The 20,778-nt window shown below is 40.9% G+C and overlaps 1 protein-coding gene across 4 annotated transcripts in view; it reads right to left on the bottom strand.

The window, feature by feature from the left end:
- The window catches only part of DAB2 (DAB adaptor protein 2), a 157,850-nt gene that overhangs the window by 21,481 nt on the left and 115,591 nt on the right, over positions 1–20,778 (bottom strand). For 3 of the 4 annotated variants that reach the window (XM_075588582.1, XM_075588574.1, XM_075588578.1), the window contains exons 9-10: positions 7,630–7,692; positions 3,557–4,240 (exon numbers count right to left, since the gene is read on the bottom strand). In XM_075588582.1, coding sequence (XP_075444697.1) covers positions 3,557–4,240; positions 7,630–7,692 — 747 coding nt within the window. The remainder of the gene's footprint in view (positions 1–3,556; positions 4,241–7,629; positions 7,693–20,778) is intronic. The other variant, XM_075588585.1, reaches the window with a different exon arrangement.

Genomic DNA, 20,778 nt, shown 5'->3' on the forward strand with positions numbered 1-20,778 from the left:
TGCTTTTGTGGTATTTTTTCTTTGTTACCTTTGAGCTATCATGTTAATCTGCCTTACTGCTTGTATTGAGGGTTCTGCAATACTGTGATTGTTTCACTGACAGGTTTTGTATATTCACTTAGAGACAAAGCCACTCAACTCCATAGTCTAGAGAGGGTCACTCGATCTGTTATATTTATAGTCTATGGTTTAACACACATACTATTTGCCGCTTTCTCTGTTTTGATTAACTCCTTGTCAGTATATTGACCCGCCCATATTCATTTTGCTTTGTACAAACACTGTTGAAGGTGTGGCTCGGTGAGTAAAGACAGTTGATATATGAATCAGGCAAACCTGGCTGGCTCAATTCCTGTGTTGTCTCCGTGACCTCGAGTAAGTCTCCTTGTGCCCCATTCACAAAAAACATAGATAGTATGCGCTATGACACAGGGACTGTTTCTGTAAAAAATCATATGTGCTGCTTACCATGCACTATACTATAAAGCGCTATGAGTCCCATTGGGAGAAAAGCACTGTATGTATAAAGTTACTGTTTGACATTATGTTTTATATCTTTACACTGATTGATGTTTCCCCTTTTCCCCTTTGCAGGGTGATTTGTGTACTACCTGGCACGTCTGACTTAATATGACACTGATGTGCTACGTGTGCGCTAGTTGCCTGACAACGCTTGCACTGTGGGGTTGTGGCCCCTTGGATCACAGGTTCTCTTCACTTCTGGTTAATTTTACCTTTATATTCCCGTGGTTTTTTTTCCTCCATGTTAGCAGCCTGACGAAGGTCCCTGCCAGAACTGTTGTTTTGTATGTATGTATTTATGTCTTTATTTATATAGCGCTATTAATGTACATAGCGCTTCACAGCAGTAATACACGTGACAAGCATATTAATAACAAATAATACAAATAACAGATCATAGGATTAAGTGCTTCAGATATAAAAGTAACATATCGGAACAGGAGTCCCTGCTCTGAAGAGCTTACAATCTAATTCGTATGTAGGAAGAATGTACAGAGACAGTAGGAGGGAGTTCTGGTAAGTGCATCTGCAGGGGACCAAGCTTTTTATATCATGTGTATAGTATTAGCCACAGTGCTTCTCATATGCTTCTTTAAGCAAGTGTGTATTAAGGGGGGTCTTAAATGTGGATAGAGAGGGTGCTAGTCAGATATTGAGGTGAAGGGCATTCCAGATGTGTGGGGAGTCAGTGAGAAAGGTTTAAGGCCGGAGACGGCTTTAGATACAAAGGGGGTAGAGAGAAGACATCCTTGAGCAGAACGCAAGAGTCGGGATGGTACATAGCGAGAAATTAGGGCTGAGATGTAAGGAGGGGCAGAAGAGTGTAAAGCTTTAAAAGTGAGGAGGAGAATTGAGTGAGAGATGCGGGATTTGATAGGAAGCCAGGAGAGTGATTTCAGTAGCGGAGACGCTGGGACAGATTTAGGAAAGAGTAGAGTGATTCTGGCAGCAGCATTTAGGATAGATTGTAGGGGAGACAGGTGAGAGGCAGGAAGGCCAGAGGTTACAGTAATCGAGATGGGAGAGAATGGGGGCCTGAGTCATAGTTTTAGCAGTCGAGCAACAGAGAAAAAGGCTTATCTTTGTAATATGGTGGAGGAAAAAGTGACAGGTTTTAGATACGTTTTGAATGTGAGAGGAGTCGAGTGTGACCCTAGGCTGCATGCTTGGGCTACTGGGTTATGATAGTACTTCCAAATGTAATGTGGAAGGAGGTAGTAGGGACAGGTTTTGGAGGAAGTATGAGGAGCTCTGTTTTTGCCATGTTAAATTTAAGTCAGCGGAGGGCCATTCAGGATGATATCACAGAGAGACATTCAGAAACTTTAGTCTGTACAGCAGGTTTAAGGTCAGGGGTTGAAAAGTATATGTATGTGTCGTCAGCATAGAGGTGATATTTAAACCCAAGAGATGTGATTAGGTGACCTAGAGAAAATGTGTACAGAGAAAAGAGAAGAGGTCCCAGGACAGAGCCCTGGGGTACCCCCACAGAGAGATTTATAGAGGAGGAGGAGGTGTTAGCAGAAGAGACACTGAAAGTACGATGGGAGAGGTAGAGCTTTGTTACGAATACCAAGAGTATGGAGAATGTGAAGGAGAAGAGGGTGATCCATGGAGTCAAATGCTGCAGAGAGCTCAAGTAATATGAGCACAGTGTAATGACCGCTGTCTTTGGCAACAATGAGGTCATTAGTTATTTTAGTGAGGGCTGTTTCAGTCGAGTGAGCAATGCGGAAGCCAGATTGTAGAGGGTCTTGGAGAGAATAGGTGTTGAAAAAGTGGAGCAAGCGCGAGAATATAAGATGTTCAAGGAGTTTAGAGGCAAAAGGCAGGAGGGTGACAGGTCAAGAGTTAGAAAGACAGGTAGGGTCAAGTTTGCTGTTTTTGAGTAATGGTATAACTGTTGCATGTTTGAAGGAGAAGGGAAAGGTACCACAGTACAGGGAGGATTTAAAAATGTGTGAGCGTAGGGATTATAGTAGGTGCAAGAGGTTTTAGGAGGTGGTAGGGAATGGGGTCAAGATGGCAAGTGATAGAGGGAGAAGAGGAGATCAGCAGTGACACATCCTCCACTGAGACAGCGGAAAAAGAGTCAAAGAAGGCAGGAGGAGAGATAGGAAGCGGTGTAGGAAGGGAGGAGGAAACAGAGGGGATGTTCTGACGTATGGATTCCACCTTTTCCTTAAAATAGTCAGCAAAGTCCTGTGGAGAGATGGAGGAAGAAGAAGAGGCAGCTGAGAGTGGTTTGAGTAGAGAGTCAAAGACAGAGAAGAGTCGATGTTGGTTAGACTTGTGTGTGTTGATTAGTGAAGAAAAGTAGGTTTGTTTAGCCTGAGAGAGGGCAGAGTTGAAACAGAAAAGAATAAATTTGCAGTGAAGGAAATCTGCGGAATGTGAGATTTCCTGCGAGTGGAGTTCTATAAACTTCTATTACACATTTTTGTAACTTACTTGTGTGGTGCTGTTTTTTCTCATCCAGTTCTACTCCGTGATGAATATCACAGTTGCTGCCTTGGGTGATGTACTTGTTTATTAACTATATCCATACATGCACACGCCAAAACATACCAATACTCTATAATACGGAAGTTTGCCTAGCCTGCAATTTGAAATATAAATATAATTTTTCAGTAAAATCTATTTCCAAATGTATTTAATTATATTATTGCCATGAGCTATGCAAAGCACAAAACAATGCTCAAATATTCTTGACCTACGTTGCTTGAATAATCATCTTGAAAAGGAACCTACTGTAGGATTTAATGTGTAGAATTCAACACAAACATTACTACTTACCACTACTAAATATGTAAGGCAGCATTAAAATAAGAGAGGGAAAATATATGTTAGTTTCTTCATTAAAGTTGAACATGCAGAAAAAGGTGAGTAAATTTATAAGAAAGAGGATAAAGGAAAATCATCAACATTCTTTTTTTTACTGGCTTATACTAGGAGAAGAATGTTTCTTTTTAACGCTTGGAAAGCTACTGCAACAGGTATTTTAATATTAAATAACTCAAATCAAAACAGTCACCTGAACACATCTCCTGCCTCTTCCAGGCTTGGTACTTTGTGGTGGAGGGCTAATGGTTATAGAGTCACATGAATGGGGATTGACAGGGTCTGGCTTGTGACCGGAATTGTTTTCTGAGTCCTTTCTTATTCCATTTTGCAGATCCACTCCCTTGGATGAGCATTCAACATAGGGATTTGGTGGGGGTGTGACAAAGGAACCATTCTGCTTTTGTTCTAGTATACCATTTTGAGTCTTTGCTCTTGGAAGGACTGTGTTATTTTTAACAAGCCATTGATCTGACTTTATTTCCAGTTTACCGTATTGATTAGAAATTTGGTCAAACTGCTGCCCAAATTCAATATCATTAGAAAGAGCACCATTGTTTCCTGAACCATTTACTAAGCTAGTTGGGATGTCTCTGTTATGATTGATAGAATGTAAATAATCAAGCGAAGAAGAATAAGCTGATTGGTCTGCAGCAGTGAAAGGATCATCGCGAAAAGGGTCTGGATTGGGAGTAGGAAAAAAGCTGAGATTGGCAGAAAATGGGTTTTCAGGCAAGAAAGGTGACTGTGTTTTTGGTCGAGGAAGAGAAGAACAAGCGGTGATGATGCCATTCGATAAGAAGGGATTTCCTTTTACACATTTTTGATTGGTGTCGATTTCAGTGTTTAAATCCACTAACAGGATATCGTTACTTTCCTATTTATGTAGGAAGAAATGAGAGAAATCATTAGTAAGTGCAGATGTGCTCAGATAAGAATAAACATGGCTTAGTTCTCGTGAACAGTACAATTTTTTAAAGGCTGTGTATAAATACCTTATGTGGAGAATATTTAATAGAATATAATCAAATGTAAAAATTATCTTTTTGCTCTTAAAGGAGGTATTAAAGCATGATTGTTTGGGTTATTTTTTTTATAATCATATACAATGTTGTCTCGCAGGTGTCCCTTCCTTATCCAACTGTGTAATCTTACCACAAGCTTAGTCCTTCAATTTCACTCAATCAGCGATATCTATCTTACATTGGTGTCTCCCTCTTACAAAAATCTAGTCCCACTGAGAAGAGATACAGCCAATACCCTTAGCAACACTTTTGCCGAGTTCAATATTCTCGTCAGGCTAGTAAAATGGTAAGTACCAAAGGGAAAAACAAGGATTTAGTTAAAGCGTCAATCTCTCCAAAGACCAAAGTGAACTGATTCCAGTGAGATTGTTTAAGAGGTCTCATCTGGGTATTAGTACCAAATGTAACACCTGTTGGTATTTAACATTTATTTTTTAAAGTTAGACTTGGGAGAGGGTTTGGTTTCCTCTGGCTGCTCCTTTTCGTGGGATGTCTCTGTGTGATCAGCAAGTGTTTTTACACTTCCCCATCCCCACCTCCCTCAATTTAATTGGTTCTCTGATAAGGACAGGCTGGGATATGGGTAAATAATACACTTGACTGACTCCGAGACGCCTTAGAAATTTAACTGTCCAACTGTGTGGTATTGCACAAAGGAAAATTACACCCAGAGAGGGAAGAGACCAGAACTCTGAACATCTTGGCTTATGCTGCACTCCCATTACTTCTGTATTGTGGACTTGTCCTGTGGAAAAAATGATCTCTATAATAGCCATCACTGTAATAATTAAGGAGACAGTCCAAGCGGCACTTTAAAAAAACAAAAACAATGTATTAAAGCTGCAGACGAAGCAATACCTACGTTTTTTTTAAATAAATCAGTTCTGTACTATGAGAAAATACTTGTAGAATAAACAAAACCCCCAACTCTGAATGACATTTTAATGTATTATAACGTAACAAGCATTTTTTTGTTTCTATAGCAACCATTTGCAAAGTCACATCCCCTTCCTCTTCTGAAACAGTCTCTGGCACACCCCTTTTTTGATCCCTGCCCTCTCTCTTGCAGTGCACCAATTGTATATAGTAATTGCCTGATCACATGATCTTCTCCACAGAACTTTTCATCTTTGGTCCTCTTCTGCTGCACTGACAGCCATTTAGTGAACCCTTGAGCCGAATCTTCGGCGATCGATTGCCAATTTAGCTAATTACTTATCATTGTATTGATGCAAATATTAAAGGAAAATATTTTTAATTTTTTTCAAAAGGTAGCTTGGACTGCTGCTTTAATATATGAGGCCTTTGATTACTTTTATTGAAAACGAATGACCTAAGCTGCAGATCAATTTGTTTTCCCGTGATCGATCAGCAAAGATCCTGCTTCCCAGGGTTCACTAAATGGCTGCCTTTCAGTTTCAATCAATCCTTCGTGAGTGTAAGTAAGCAGCGACAATGTATCCTTATATTACTCAGGTAACATTATTTATTGTTGCAGTTTGCAGCTCAAACTGCTGGGAACATTTGCAATAAATGATAACAAACAGGAAATTGTTGCAAAAATGTTGCACTGCTGGGGAAGTAGGCTAAAACCTGCTATAGCGGTGTTTCCCAACTCCAGTCCTCAGGGAACCCACAACAGGTCAGGTCTTAAGGATATCCCTGCTCCAGCACAGGTGGCTCAGCCAAAATGACTGAGCCACTGATTGACCCACCTGTGCTGGAGCAGGGATATCCTTAAGACCTGACCTGTTGGGCCTCCCCGAGGACTGGAGTTGGGAAACACTGTGCTATAGAAATTCAAGGATGTTCAGTATTTTAAATCTCATGAAAAATGACATTACGAGTTGTATAATGAAAAAAAAATGCAGTAAGTATTATCTAAAACAACAGAACTGAGTTATTAAAAAATAAAAAAAACATAGGTAGGATATTGCTTGGATTGCTCCCTTAAGTACTATTCAATTTATAAAATTGACAATAAATGTAGAATCCAACTGTGTGTAAACAAACTGTACCGTTAAACTTTTCTGTTTTGAAACAATCTGAAAAGAAATATGTTGACCATGTTCACACGGATTTTCTGTGAGCTTGAGCAACTGCTTTGCAAATTCCGGAAAGCTAAACCTTGGCAACTATTTATGTTCCACCTGGAAACTAACGTTCCCATAAATCACATGACTGTTGTCCAATCGATGATTTTTTTTTCTGCAGAAAAAATGCTGCCTTTTTGTTACACGTTTTCCAAGTCCCAATGAACAAAGTGAAAGAATAAATTGTGATGTCCCTGAATTGGAAATTGTGTCCCACACTGGCAAACAGAATAGGAAAATCCTCTAGTTCATAAACACAGCTTATATGCAATGTATTCGGCACACACATCTTTTGGAAAATTTCTGGTTACTTGATAAAAGAAAACCCACTGCCGTCTAACACAGGAGTGCGCAAACTGGGGGGCGCAGGATTTTCTTGGGGGGTGTGGTGTTTGCAGAGGCCAAACGCTCTTCCCCAAGGAATTTAAATTAAATGCTGGGGGATCGTGTGAGGAGTCAATCGACTTCAGATGACTCGTTGACATGGCAACGCGGCCTCAAATGATGCAGCGGAGTCATGCGACGTCACATGACCCCGTGTTGACGCCCGTCGACATGGCAACGCATCACGTGACATCACATGACGACCACTGATGCCGACAGGAAGGTAAGGGTGGTGCGAGTGGATGCAGGGGGGCACAGCAACAGAAGTTTGCGCACCTCTGCTAACACACCTATATATTATTGAAGACAATAGTTGGTTAAACTATACAGTGTAACATTATTTGTTGATTAAGAGGCAATAGCCTGTCTTCTTGGAACCTTGAAGCTTTCCAAAGCTTTACTTGACAAATTATTTGAGATTAATAATAAGTATACATTAGGATCTTTGAGATGAAGGAGGTATATCATAATACCGTGCTTTGCATTAGTAGCATTAATCATTAGCATATACACATACCTGAGTTACAAGTAGAATTGCATAGGAAAATATTTAACTTTAGACAGCAATTATTTATTCAAGACACTGTCTAAATAGTCCATGTACAGTATCTTACAGAAATGTATTAATAGTTATAAATTAAAAAAAAACATATGTAAGTACTTAGTGAAGTGATGAGCTGACAGAAATTCATGAAAATAATATAGATAATAGAAACATTTTCCTGATTGCATAAGTCTAGATAGAAGATATATCTTGTACTTACTGTTGGACTATTCATGTCGGGGGGTGTTGACATATCACCAAACAAATTCATCTGATAAACACCCTTTGAAAAGGACAAAAATATTATAATGTTGTTTACTGCTGAATAACACATTTGGTAGTAAAATAAATATGAATAATGAATGACAAAAGTATTGTTACAATATTATAAAAAATGTCTATTCCTTTGTGAAACAATAGTGTACTACACATTTTCTTAATATGCTATGGCAAGTGATAGCAATCTTCCATTGTATAATGTGTAGAAGTAGCTGTTGCTATAATGAGAAAAAAGGTTCAGATGAGCATCTTACACTATATGCAATGTTGGTTAAAAAAAACAATAGCACCTACTCTTCATCTCTGACATGGGCTAGCAGTACAGATGCAGCCACCAGTATTAGAACTCTTGCCTGGGAATTTCTGGGATAGTCTCACAGTAAATGCCTCAACTTTGCTGCAACATTTCTGTGAGATTCTTAATGGCCCATCGGATTAACACAGCAGGGGTCCCTGCAGCCTCATTCAGTTTGAATGGGACAGCAGGGACCCCTCGGTTTGTTTATCCGATGGGCCATTAAGAATCTCACAGAAATGTTGAGGCATGTTGAGGCATTTACTGTAAGACTGCCCCAGAATTTCCCAGGCAAGAGTTCTAATACTGGTGGCTGCATCTGTAAGTAGAAAGACAAGTAGATTTTTGGTAGCTGTTGAGGCTCAAAGACAAGGAGCTTGAAACACTGCATGGTGATGGAGTAAGAGTGGATGTTGGTGGTTAGGTCTCTTAAACCCAATAATGAATTCCTGTGAGGTAGAAATAGTCATGTGTTTTATTTAATTTCATCTTGTTGTCAGATTTTTCTTTGTGGTTAAGACTCATACAATATGGTCACAACTTTACATCTGCATAGAAGATCACCAAGTTTAGATGGTTTGGAGTCCCACCTATTGACCTGGAGCCATAAATAAATATATTGACTGGGTAGTGTCTACTGGCAGAGGGATCTGCAGCACTAGTGAACATGACACCATATAGGCGAAATGCTACTGGACCTTTCCAGTGTCTCTTATTAGATTCGATGACAAACTACATTATGATCTCTCAGTCGCTGAATGTATTGTACTTGTACTGTATGTGACTATGTTAAGTGATGACTAGTAGTCATATTAATGTATTAAAATATTGCACCTGCTGAAAACGGCTGCTGTTACTGTACATTCAGTGAGTCTTGTACTGGCAGGATATCAACTGGATGCTAATCTTTATGTGCTGCATGTATTTACAAGCACTTTGAGATTCCCAACAAGTTTTTTCAACAGGACAAATAACAGTCACAGATGCTTTGCAAAGGGGAAAGTACTTAACATCTAAAGATGTGCCCAGCTACAGTTTTGAAAAATATTTTTGAGATTTTAGATTACTAGCATTCTTTATTCTTACACAATGTTAATACTTCACTTTTTTCATAGTGACCAGCCATTATGAAAGGGAATACAACAATGCACAATGGTAAGATGTATGAATATACAGTCAATTAAAATAACACTGTACTGTAAGGGTGAAGTCCTGCCTCAAGAAAGCTTACAATCTACGCAGATTATAAGATCTCTAGGGTCAAGGACTCGTCCGTATCAATATCAGTCTATAAACAGAAAATATGCATGCAGTAATTACATGAAAAGAACATCAATGTAAAACATCAAATATTAATACAGTAATTTACTGTATAATACAAATAAATATATAGAGAGACCAAGAGGTCTAAGGATAGGCTTTCTGAGGTATGCAATAATAATAATTAAGAAAAGATAACACCAGCCGAAAAAAAACTACATTATGTTTAGAATTATCCAAAATAAATCATTTCAATGATCATGATAATAATGATGATAAAAATAATAATGGAAAATGGAAAATTCAATTTTTAAATGTGTTCAGACCTGTGAACAACAAGGATGTTAAGTGCAATAGTGACATAAAAACAAAAAAAGCAAACGCTTCCATCCTGCATAACAAGATCCCTTTACACATGGCATTGCCGGCACACAATTGGTTTGGTGATATAGACGGAGAATTTGGAGAGACATATATCAAGCATTACAATTATTTGAGGCGTATAATTTTGCATAACAGGACTAATCAAGAGTTGATGGAGTACTACATTTCTGTGCCCGGTGAATCATTGTGCAATAGACCTTAAGAAGACATTGTGATTACCACAACAGGAAAACACAAACACTGATGGGAAATGAAGACTACTTGGCTAATAAAGTCCTACCCACTTATTCTTATTGCTTTAATGCTTTACACCCTGCTTTCATTAACTATTTACTAAAGTCTTGTGCTTCTCCAATAAATGATTGTTTAAATATTGACAGTATTTGCCGTCTCTTGGAAAGCTATACTGAGCACCTGCACATTCAGTGAATAAATACTTGGGAGTCTATGTATAAATGTGCAGAAACGTGTGTTTTGATGGACTGCTCTGTTTTGTGGAGTAGAGTTGGTCCATAGTATAATTGAAAACAAATATTTTAGGAAAATATATATATATTTTTTTTTCATAAGCAGAATTTTGATATTATTCTACTTGTAAATAATGGCAAGGTAAATATATATTTCCTTTAGTGAAAGCTTATGCTGTAAAATCAATCTGTGAAACATTATGGGCCATATTTACTAAGCAATGCTATACCATAAGGCAAAGGTGCACAAAGAGGGGGCTACAGGGGCAGTGGGGTTTCGCCACAGGGGGCAGTGTGGTTTCGCTGCAGGGGGCGCAGGGTTTACAGAAGCACCGCACACTTCCCGAAGGCATTTAAATTAATGCCGAGGGAGCTGCCAGGCCTCTGTAAACTTCTCCTTACCTTGGTTGAGGCGGCTCCTGGTGACGTGACGCCATGGCGATGCGGCATCAAATGACGCTGCGGGGTCATGTGACGTCACGTTGCCATGGCAACATGACGTCATGATGCCAGAATGTCAGAGCCAAGGTAAGAATGCGGGTGGTGCGAGGAGAAGGGGACAGCCGTCAGGGGGGCGCAGGGAAAAAAGATTGCACTCCCCTGCCATAAGGCATCATACAGCCCATTGAAGGGCCCAGATTCACTAAGTCCTGTTAAATAAGGACAAATAATGTGATGTTACTTAAAACAGGAATCCCTCATATTCACTAACCTAATCATATGCAAAAATAAAAGTCATAATTATGCTCATTACCATAGTGTTAACACAACGTTATTTTGAGATAATGTTATGCTATTCCCAGCCAGGCTATAAAATAGGGCTTTATGAGAGAGAGAGAGGGAGAGAGAGGGAGAGAAACCCCCACATTCATCAAGCTACGATACGATTTAGGGCACCGAGCCGGTATTCTTTGACATGAATGTTCAGGCGCGTTCAACCATAACGGAGCTTGATGAATAAATAAGAGAAAGAGAGGCCCATTTACCTATATACCTTCGTATAGAAAATACACAGATAAACCATTTGAATAATTTTTTACATACTTTTTATTTGCATATTTCTATCGTATAGCAGGTATCTTACCAGGTATCTACTACCTCCTATTTCCCAGTCTGGCTGACCAAAGTAAACGTATGACTTCAATAACGTAGCGTTAACTTAATCAGACAGATTGTAAGATCTCCGGGCCAGGGATTTCCTTTCCTATTGTCTATTTTGGTTGTTACACTTTTTGACGAGCGGCCTGTAGGCGAGGTCAGATTAGAGATCAAACATGCATTTTTGGGGTAAACCAAACGTTAAGTTGTTTTATTCCTCCACAAAACAGCAAACAAAACATTGGGGCTAATGCCGCTTTAAGGCAAAACATAAAATCATAAAATAAACACCTACTCCTTTCATGAGACTAATTAAACATTACTGTGGCCCTTTCTATTGACAACAGGCCAACTAGACTGGTTCCCAGCTTTAAAACATATGAAACAATATTATGTAGAACTAGGGAACAATGTACACAGTCTCATCTGATTGATGCTGGTCCGGCGTCTCTGATTTCTCCAGCTGCAGGCTTTGAGGTCCTGCTGCTCCCAGGGAGTCTTTTGCCCTTCTTTGTGCAGGCTTCTGCTGTGTGAGGCTTTGGTTTTGCCAGGCAAAATCTTCTGGTCAACCAACCTGGATCCCTGTAGGTGGGTGCTCTGTGATCTGTTATCCTCTCACAGACTCCAAACAGGGACCGTGACAGGTTCTCATTTCCTACCTTTTATACCTGCCCAATCAGGAGTTTAATTAGCTCCACCTCCCAGATCAGGTAGGAAACCCGACACCAGTGCAGTTTCCAGCCCTGTAAAGGGAGTTTAACCCCTGGACTCCCTTACATACCTCCCTCCTCAGAGTGTAAACCCACGCACATTCTGCCATTTAAACATCCCCCCCCCCTTCTCGGGAAACAGCTCGGCCTCACGGGGGAGTCTTTTGGACTCCTTTTCTTCTTCTTCCTCGACTTACAATTGAAGAGTTTTTCAACCTTCCCTCCAATCTTTTCGGGGTCCACCTTCCGGCTGGATCCATGGGCTTGGTTCTACTTGGTGAGACGTCTTTTCCCAAGCACCTTTTTACTCCAACCAGTTACCTTGGTTTTTTCCTTTGGGGCAATTACCATGCTTTCTAGGCCTGCAGAATGGTATTTCGCTACCTCCTCTTCCATGTCACTCAATATACTCAACACAGGAGCAGCGGATTCTACATCCATTTCGAGAGAACATCCTATCTTTTCAGCTTCATCAGATAAGGATTCTTCTGGTTTTGATTCTGCACTCATACCTTTGTTTTTTGTCTGCTGGGCAGCTGAAGGTTTAGCTAGTGCTTGCTCAGGCGGTTCAAACTTTGCAATCTTGTTTTGCAGTTGCGCAGTGTCCCCAGCTCTCACTGTACCCTTGTCTTCATGAGCATTAGTCGCTGTGGGATACCGACGCTTGGGCAGGGCCAATACCTTTTCCTGTAGTGTTGACACCTGTACTGTACTGGTCTGTAGAGCCTCACTCTGTTTTAATTCTGTAACCTTTTTCTCCAAGGTCATCTTTTCCGACTCCAAGATTTTAACCACTGACCGTAAAGTCTTTGCATACTCTCTCTGTTCCTTCAGTACTGTAATCTAATTTCTCAGTCTTTCATTTCAAGCTCTTCCACTTCTAGGCTTTTTTGCAAATTCAATTCAATTTCAAGCTCTTCCACTTCTAGGCTTTTTTGCAAATTTAATTCATCCGCGAGAGACCTCTGTTTCTTGGGTACATCCTGTAATACTATCGCCATCTTTTCCATGGACTCCTTCTTTAACCCAAGTGTCTCTTTTAGTTTTGTAATCTCTTTATCTTTGTCCTCAGAGCTTGTTCCATTTTATTTTTTTTAAAATTCAGCTTGATCCTGCAATTTTTGTATTAGAGCTGCCTCCTCTTTCCTGTGCTTGCTCTGAGTTTACATCAATGCCTCCTTCTTCATATTTTGCAGCTCTGCCAATTTCGTTGCTAGGGTCGCAGTAGCTTCAGTTTTCCATGCCTCCTTCTCCTGGGCGTACGGACTTTTGGGGATGGAGCAGCCTCTATGCTTCTCCAGCTTCAGTTTCTGGACCGTATCGTGCTCCCTCTCATACAGAGTTACCTGGCCTCTTAGCTCCTCCTCCAGCAATGCTCTGGTTCTGCTTAGTATTGCCTTCAGCTCCTCATGCTGCTCTGCGGGGACAAACTGGGTACTCAGACACTCCTATAGCACTTGCTGTTTCTTCTCAGCATCTGCCTGTTTCTCCTTGGTCTCCTGAAACTTGCACGCAGACCTTGCAGCTGGCTCTGCAGCTTGTTTTCTTCTTGTGTGCGCTACTCCAAAAAGACACGTTCTCCATGCAGAACTCTCTCTGTATTCTGCAGTGCTTGCTGCACTTCTAGCTTTCCCAGGGCCAATTGTTTCTTCACTTTTTCTGCTTGGTGAAGCTTCTCAACTCCTTCACTGACCTGGTTTGTCAAATCTGAAACCTTCTCTTGTAGGTTTTTCTTCTCTTCTCTTACAGTGTCTATAGTTTTCCCGAACTCTTCAAGGGCGTAGTCATATAAATTCAGCGCTGTGGTGAGACGGTGAATCTCCTTCTGAGAGCCTGCCAATTCAGCCTTTGCCTCTTCATCCCTGATGACAGCAGCTGCATTTGACAAGGTTAGTCCACATGTCCTGGAACTCGCTCTGCAAGTGACGCTTTGACTTCTCCAAAGTTATACACTTGGCGATCGCTGCGGACAGACCCCTCTGTAGCTCAGTCTTAGCTTCTTGCTCCTTAACAAACTGTTCATGGAGGAGATCATAGTCATGCTTGGCACCATGCAATGCATCTTTACCCTGGCTATAGGAATCAACCTTTTTCTCATCTTTTTCTTTGCCGTCTCCTTTTGAATCCACCCCTTCATCACTGGATATTCCGCCATTCCCAGGAGGATTCCACCAGTCCCTATAGGCTGCAGAAAATCTCGGCTCCCTTCGGAATTATGATTTCCTGATGTCGCAGGCTCATGATTAACTGTTTCTGTACCTTACGCTGTAAGTTGCAAAATTTTATTTTTCCTCTTTTTTTTCTTTGTTTTTGTAGGTTCTGAGGCATGAGCAATACTGGGCTCACCTTCCTTGCTTTTAACTTCTGCATTTTCTCCTTGCCCACCACGCATTGCTTGCTGTCGCAGTCTCTGGAGACAATCTTCCTCATATTGCTTCATACTCCAGCATGTAAGGACATGCATCTTCCGAGTGGCCTGGGTCCTCGCACTCCATACATACTATGGGCATCTTGCTGATGCATCTCGCTTTCGCTGTGCAGCCTGGACTTCATAAAAACATCAATCAAAACGTTTCATTCACCTTTTCTTCAGAATCAGTACCTCGCGTAGGTCACTGTTTGTATTCGTTTTTCTGCTTCAGTGCAGATTTGCATCAATTCTTTCACACTTTTCCTGCATATACTCCAATCACCTCTGTTAGTCCAATGCGGTGTGACAAACTTTACTTTCAGCATCAGTACCGCTTGTGGGTCACCGTCTGTATTAGTTTCCCTGCTTCAGCACAGTTTTGCATCAACTTTCACACTTTTCCTGCATATACTATATTCACAGCTGGTAGTTCTATGTGGTGTGGCAGTCTTTACTTCCAGAATCAGTACCGCTTGTGGGTCACCGTCTGTATTCGTTTCACTGCTTCAGCACAGCCATTTTGAAAACCCGATGGGGCTTTTTTTCCCCCTCTCCCCACACACCTGGTAGTGCAGACTTCACTCCCAGAATCAGTACCTCTCGCGGGTCACCGTCTGTAGCCGTTTTGCTCGCTTTGCTTCCAGAATCAGTACCGCCTGTGGGTCACCGTCTGTTGTGCAGCCTGGTTTTGTTGCTTTATCCAGCGCAGTGATCCTCGTCTTTCTGCATGGATTTGTGGCTCTTTATTCTGGTGTCCTCTGCATGCGTTTCTTCCACCAACCTCTACATCCCTCTTCTGACACTATATGTGACGGACCGGTCTGTAGGCGAGGTCAGATCAGAGTTCACACATGCATTTTTGGGTTAAACCAAACGTTGAGTTGTTTTATTTCTCCACAAAACAGCAAACAAAACCTTGGGGCTACTGCCCCTTTAAGGCAAAACATACAATTATAAAATAAACACCTACTCTTTTCAGGAGACTAAACATTACTGTGGCCCTTTCTATTGACAAATGGCCAACTAAACTGGTTCCCAGCTTTAAAATATATGAAACAATATTATATAGAACTAGGGAACAATGTACATAATCTCATCTGATTGATGCTGGTCCAGTGTCTCTGATTTCTCCAGCTGCAGGCTTTGAGGTCCTGCTGCTCCCAGGGAGTCTTTTGCCCTTCTTTGTGCAGGCTTCTGCTGTGTGAGGCTTTGGGTTCCTCATGGTTGCCACGCAAAATCTTCTGGTCAACCAGCCTGGATCCCTGCGGGCGGGTGCTCTGTGATCCTCTGACAGACTCCAAACAGGGACCATGACAGGTTCTCATTTCCTGCCTTTTATACCTATGCAATCAGGAGTTTAATTAGCTCCACCTCCCAGATCAGGTACTGCTGCGGCACAGTTTATTCGAGCATTTGCCCGTTCTGTGCCGCAGCAGTAGCCTGGCACGCGCCCGAGTGTGACGGGCGCGCGCCGAAGCAGCGGAAGAGCGCCCTCCGATCGGGGCGCTCTCCCTACCGCTGCCGGGTCCGCCGGGTCCCCCGGAACCCCCTGCCGCTGTCCCGCGATCGCGGGACACCAGGGCTCCCTCGGGGAGCCCCTGGACACGCGTGCAGGGGGCGCACGCTCCCGATGACGCGTGACCGCGCGTCTATGACGCGCGGCACGCCGAGGGGCGGCCACTAGCAAGCCGGGAGATTTCCCGGCTTGCGGTACCGACCACACTTCAATAAAGTGTGTCGGTAGTGTAGGAAACCCGACACCAGTGCAGTTTCCAGCCCTGTAAAGGGAGTTTAACCCCTGGACTCCCTTACACACTTATTATAATTCCCTATATTGTATTGGTTTTTTGAAGGGACTTCTTTGCGCGCACCTACCACACGAGAAAATTTCCCTGGCAGTAAATGGACTTCCTGGTGACGGAAGTGACATCACTGCTGGCAGAAGAGGCCAGCAGCAACGTCAGTGTTGCGAGCTTGCAACAGCACCAGTCACCGGAGAGGAGGAAGGCAGCGCTGGATTCCGCAGAGGCCTCCCACGTATGCACAGAGCACGCTCAGCGCACATTCGCAGAGGCCTCTGGTGCATGGCGCACATGTGCAGAGGCCTCCGGCACTCGGTGTGCATGTGCATAGGCCTCCCACGCGCGGTGCGCATGGCACGCATGCACAGAGGTCTTGAGCGCGCTTGGCTTGCATGCGCAGAGGCCTCCACTGCTCACAGGCTCTGGCACTCGGCACGCATGGCGCGCATGCACAGAGGCGCTCGGCGCACAAACGCAGATCACTCCACAGCAGCAGCATAGGGACACACACACACACATAGAGAGACAGAGACACACACATAGAGTGACACACACAGAGAAACACACAGACACACACATACACAGAGACGCACACAGAGACACACACACAGAGAGACACACACATAGAGATACACACACATAAATGCACACAGAGACACGCACACACACAGAGACACACACAGACGCACACACAAGGAATTAACAGTTAGTATAAATATAGAAGTGCAAATAGCTTAAACGGGGTGTGTGCCGAGCACGCGCGTTCTAAGTCAAACTTCTTCACGTTTTGTCACTGAAATTGTGTTTTGATTTTTCATTGAAAACATCACCATCACAAATACAATTTCTGCGACAAAACAGTGACTAAAAGACAAAGAAGTTTCACTTAAAATACCCCCTTTTTTTATAAAGCGCTGAGTACAGTTGTGGGTGCGATATAAATAAAGATAAACACACACATATCCTTAGTGACGCTGGCATAAAGATAATTTAGCCTGTAACAAGCTCATGGGCATTTTTTTTGAATGACAGGTGTTAAAAATAACACCCAGCTTTGATTGTTACCTTATTTGCTTTAATGAATACAGCATTACTGTTAACATGCATTCACTTAGGTTAACGCCATGTTACATAGGCTAACATAGAGCGTATAGTGAATCTGGGCCAAAGTGTCTAATTGCATGGCACAACATACTATATGTTTTTACTTTCAAAGAGAAACGGAAAAAACTATTGATGTACCGAAGTGATTACAAAACCTGGCATCATTCATGTTTCCAATTAATATGTGCTGACTTACAAGACATACTTTGTTATATTATTTATGTCACTATTGCACTAGAGTACTATTAGACTTACCGACACATATTTGCAGCCTTAATAAGCTTTGTTTTTGGTCTGACAAGGGAAGGAGAGATTCAGATTTAGTAAAGATCAGAAAATGGTCATGGGTGTTAAAAGAAATAATGACCATATAAACAAAAAGATTAGTTAATTTCAAAGGCAGGCTATATACCCTTTTTAAAAATGGGCATTTTCATGTTTAGAATGTGTGTGTATTTATTATATATTATTCTAAGAGTTATACGATATTTAATTCACATAATATTTATTCTTCTCTGGAGTCATCAAGCAGAGCTATCTTTGGTTTGTGATGTAATTTGTGACGCTTGAATGCTAAAGTACTGTACCTTCAGATTCATTACAAATTCTTCTGGCTTCTAAGTCCTATGGAAAAAACTACAAGTCTGCAGTGCCCTTCTCATCAAAATGTTTACATTTGATCTTCAGGACTACAGCAGGGGGGCCCATGAGATGTGCACACCGGCCAGATAAATCAAATTTAACATCTTTTTGAAGGAGTGCAAAGGTCTTTTCTATTCTGCAGTCTTATGGGACTTTCCCAAACCTATCTTTTCATCACAGCTGCTGCCTGTAACATCAAGTGAAGGGAGAGATGGACATGTTTATGCTGTTCAGAGGCAAAAGCCCAAAGGACTTGTAATAAATCTCCACACCCTTCAGGAATCCAAGAATATAATTGTCTAATCAAGTTATGTTAAACTTTAACTATTTCACTGCTAGTGAAGCCTGAAATGCATTGTGTTACAACGCGTAATAGGCACTTCTTAACTGAATGCTGAGTGAGGCTTTGCCCAAGACATCACCTACAGTATATGGTTTTTACACCTAAACGCTTGTTTTATATATTCTTGCTGTATATGCAAATCTTACCACTACAGGTGGTCCTCGCTATACGATGGTCCGTTATCGTCGAACAGCTTATCCGATGCCAGGTAATGCATTCCGTTGGACGCATTATCCAACATCGGAATGGATTATCCGACGCTCACTGCCATGGATTAACATGGATCCACAATCAGACGGTCCGCTATCCGACAGTGGTTTGCGGGATGGATTCCGGCAGATAACCGAGGATCGTCTGTCATTGTTACTTACATTATACTCCTAAAATACCATACTATGAGAGTATTTGCGCTTTTTTCCTTTTTTGTATTCAATTTAGACCTGTGATGCCGAGCCATCATCTTTGAGCAACAACAGACTCTTATTTTCTCAAGGGAGGTTGTTATATATATATATATATATATATATATATATATATATATATATACAAATATAGCTGTATGCTCATCGGCATGTCTTAGGCAGGTCTGCAACCCCACCTTTCCCCATTATCACCCAGCATACAGCACTTCCACTGCAGCAAGGGATTCTGGGAAATGACATGCAAATGAGCACACAGTGTCACTTTTTGCCTCAATAACCATTTTTAACATGGTTCCCTATAGGCTTAAGCTTGCTGCATGGTCACAGCTTTGAGCACAGCCATTGCTGCAGTGGAAGTGCTGTATGCTGGGTGATAATGGGGAAAGGTGGGGTTGCAGACCTGCCTAAGACATGCAGATGAGCATACAGCTATATTTGCATATTTGCTTTCCTGTGGAGGGTTTTTGTCACTTTTTTTACTCACCATAACTTAACTCAGTATTATGGTTTATATATATATATATATATATATATATATATATATATATATATATATATATATATATTAAATCTATATCATTATTTGAGTTTTTTTGTTTATAATTCTTGACTTAAATTGCACTTTTATATTATACTGTGTATATATATATATATATATATATATATATATATATATATAGAATCCAATACACAGCCGGCACACCATATGCAAGTAAATAAGTTTTGGTGCTTATCCCATAAAGCAATAACAGACCATACGATACCAGTTGCAACACGACATCAAGGGACAGCACGCAGGTAAGTAAATCAAAAATGTTCTATATTTGATAGATGACACAAAAAACGACGTTTCGGTCCCCCAATGTGACCTTTCTCAAGGTGGTGCAATTGAATGCAGTGCACAATACATATATATACCCCAAACCGCAGTGCAATTCAACAAAACCAATCACAGTTAATAAGCCTCACCTGCCTATGTGACATGCATCCACATTATCAGCAGGTAAAGAGCGGCCATTTTGAATATATTAACTCTATATTTGTTTACCTGATATGTGTTTGGGCATGCGCAAAAGGCTCAGGAATTGCATAATGTTACTGCTGAGAGACTACATAAGTCTGCCAGACCCAGCGATATCTTGGATAACCGGAGAGAGTGCTCATGGGCTAAACTGATCTGGAGCTGATACCTGGATAGATTAACTATTGCAGGGACGTGCAAAATACACATTTGCAAGTGAAGCGAAACATGTGAAACACTTTGAGAAAGGTCCCACTGGGGGACCGAAACATCGTTTTTTGTGTCTTCTATCAAATATAGAACATTTTTGATTTACTTACCTGCGTGATGTCCCTTGATGTCGTGTTGCAACTGGTATCGTATGGTCTATATATATATATATATATATATATCACAGGTGTTTTTTAACTTACACATTGTTATACAGTATATCTGTATAACACTGTACATTTGTATTTTCAATATCCTTCATTTGTGGAAGGATTCACTAATTCACTAATTTGTGTTTAAATCACTAGTCACTGCACATTAGATTGAAATTCTGTGCGCTTCAAAGCTGCCTTTTTTATACCTCTTGCAGTGAAAGGTTTCATATTAACTATAATAAATCTTCTGGGGACATAAAGTATATGACAACGCTGACTGCCTCCAGACTCCATAGAAGAAAATGAAATATCAATAAATGTGTTTTGCTTCATTTCAATTCTTACTTTTATAGTTGATTATAGAAGTACATTTAAAAAAAATGTGAGCCTTTATTTTTAAAAGGGGTATTTAAATGGACATGTAAGCCCTATGAAGATCTGTGGGATTATCCTGTGCAAGCAATACAACGGAGACATAAGAAAGTGTTCACAATATTTTTGAAGGTATATCATTTATTGGAAAGGAGAAGAAAGATTATTGCGCAGATAGAATATAGAAATAAGCATCTATTTAATTTTGAATTGGTACAACATAGCACATTAAAATACATAATAACTAATTGTACTTATAGAACAATAGTGTATATTGTTTCTGTAAATATTATAAGGAACTAGCGAAAAGTTTCATAAATAACATATATTTGTATTATTTAGACATATTATACTTTATAAAACATAGTGCCCAATCTTTTCTGCAGTGTTTTTAC

This window comes from Ascaphus truei, chromosome 1 (genome assembly GCF_040206685.1).
Source record: "Ascaphus truei isolate aAscTru1 chromosome 1, aAscTru1.hap1, whole genome shotgun sequence".
NCBI lineage: Eukaryota > Metazoa > Chordata > Amphibia > Anura > Ascaphidae > Ascaphus > Ascaphus truei.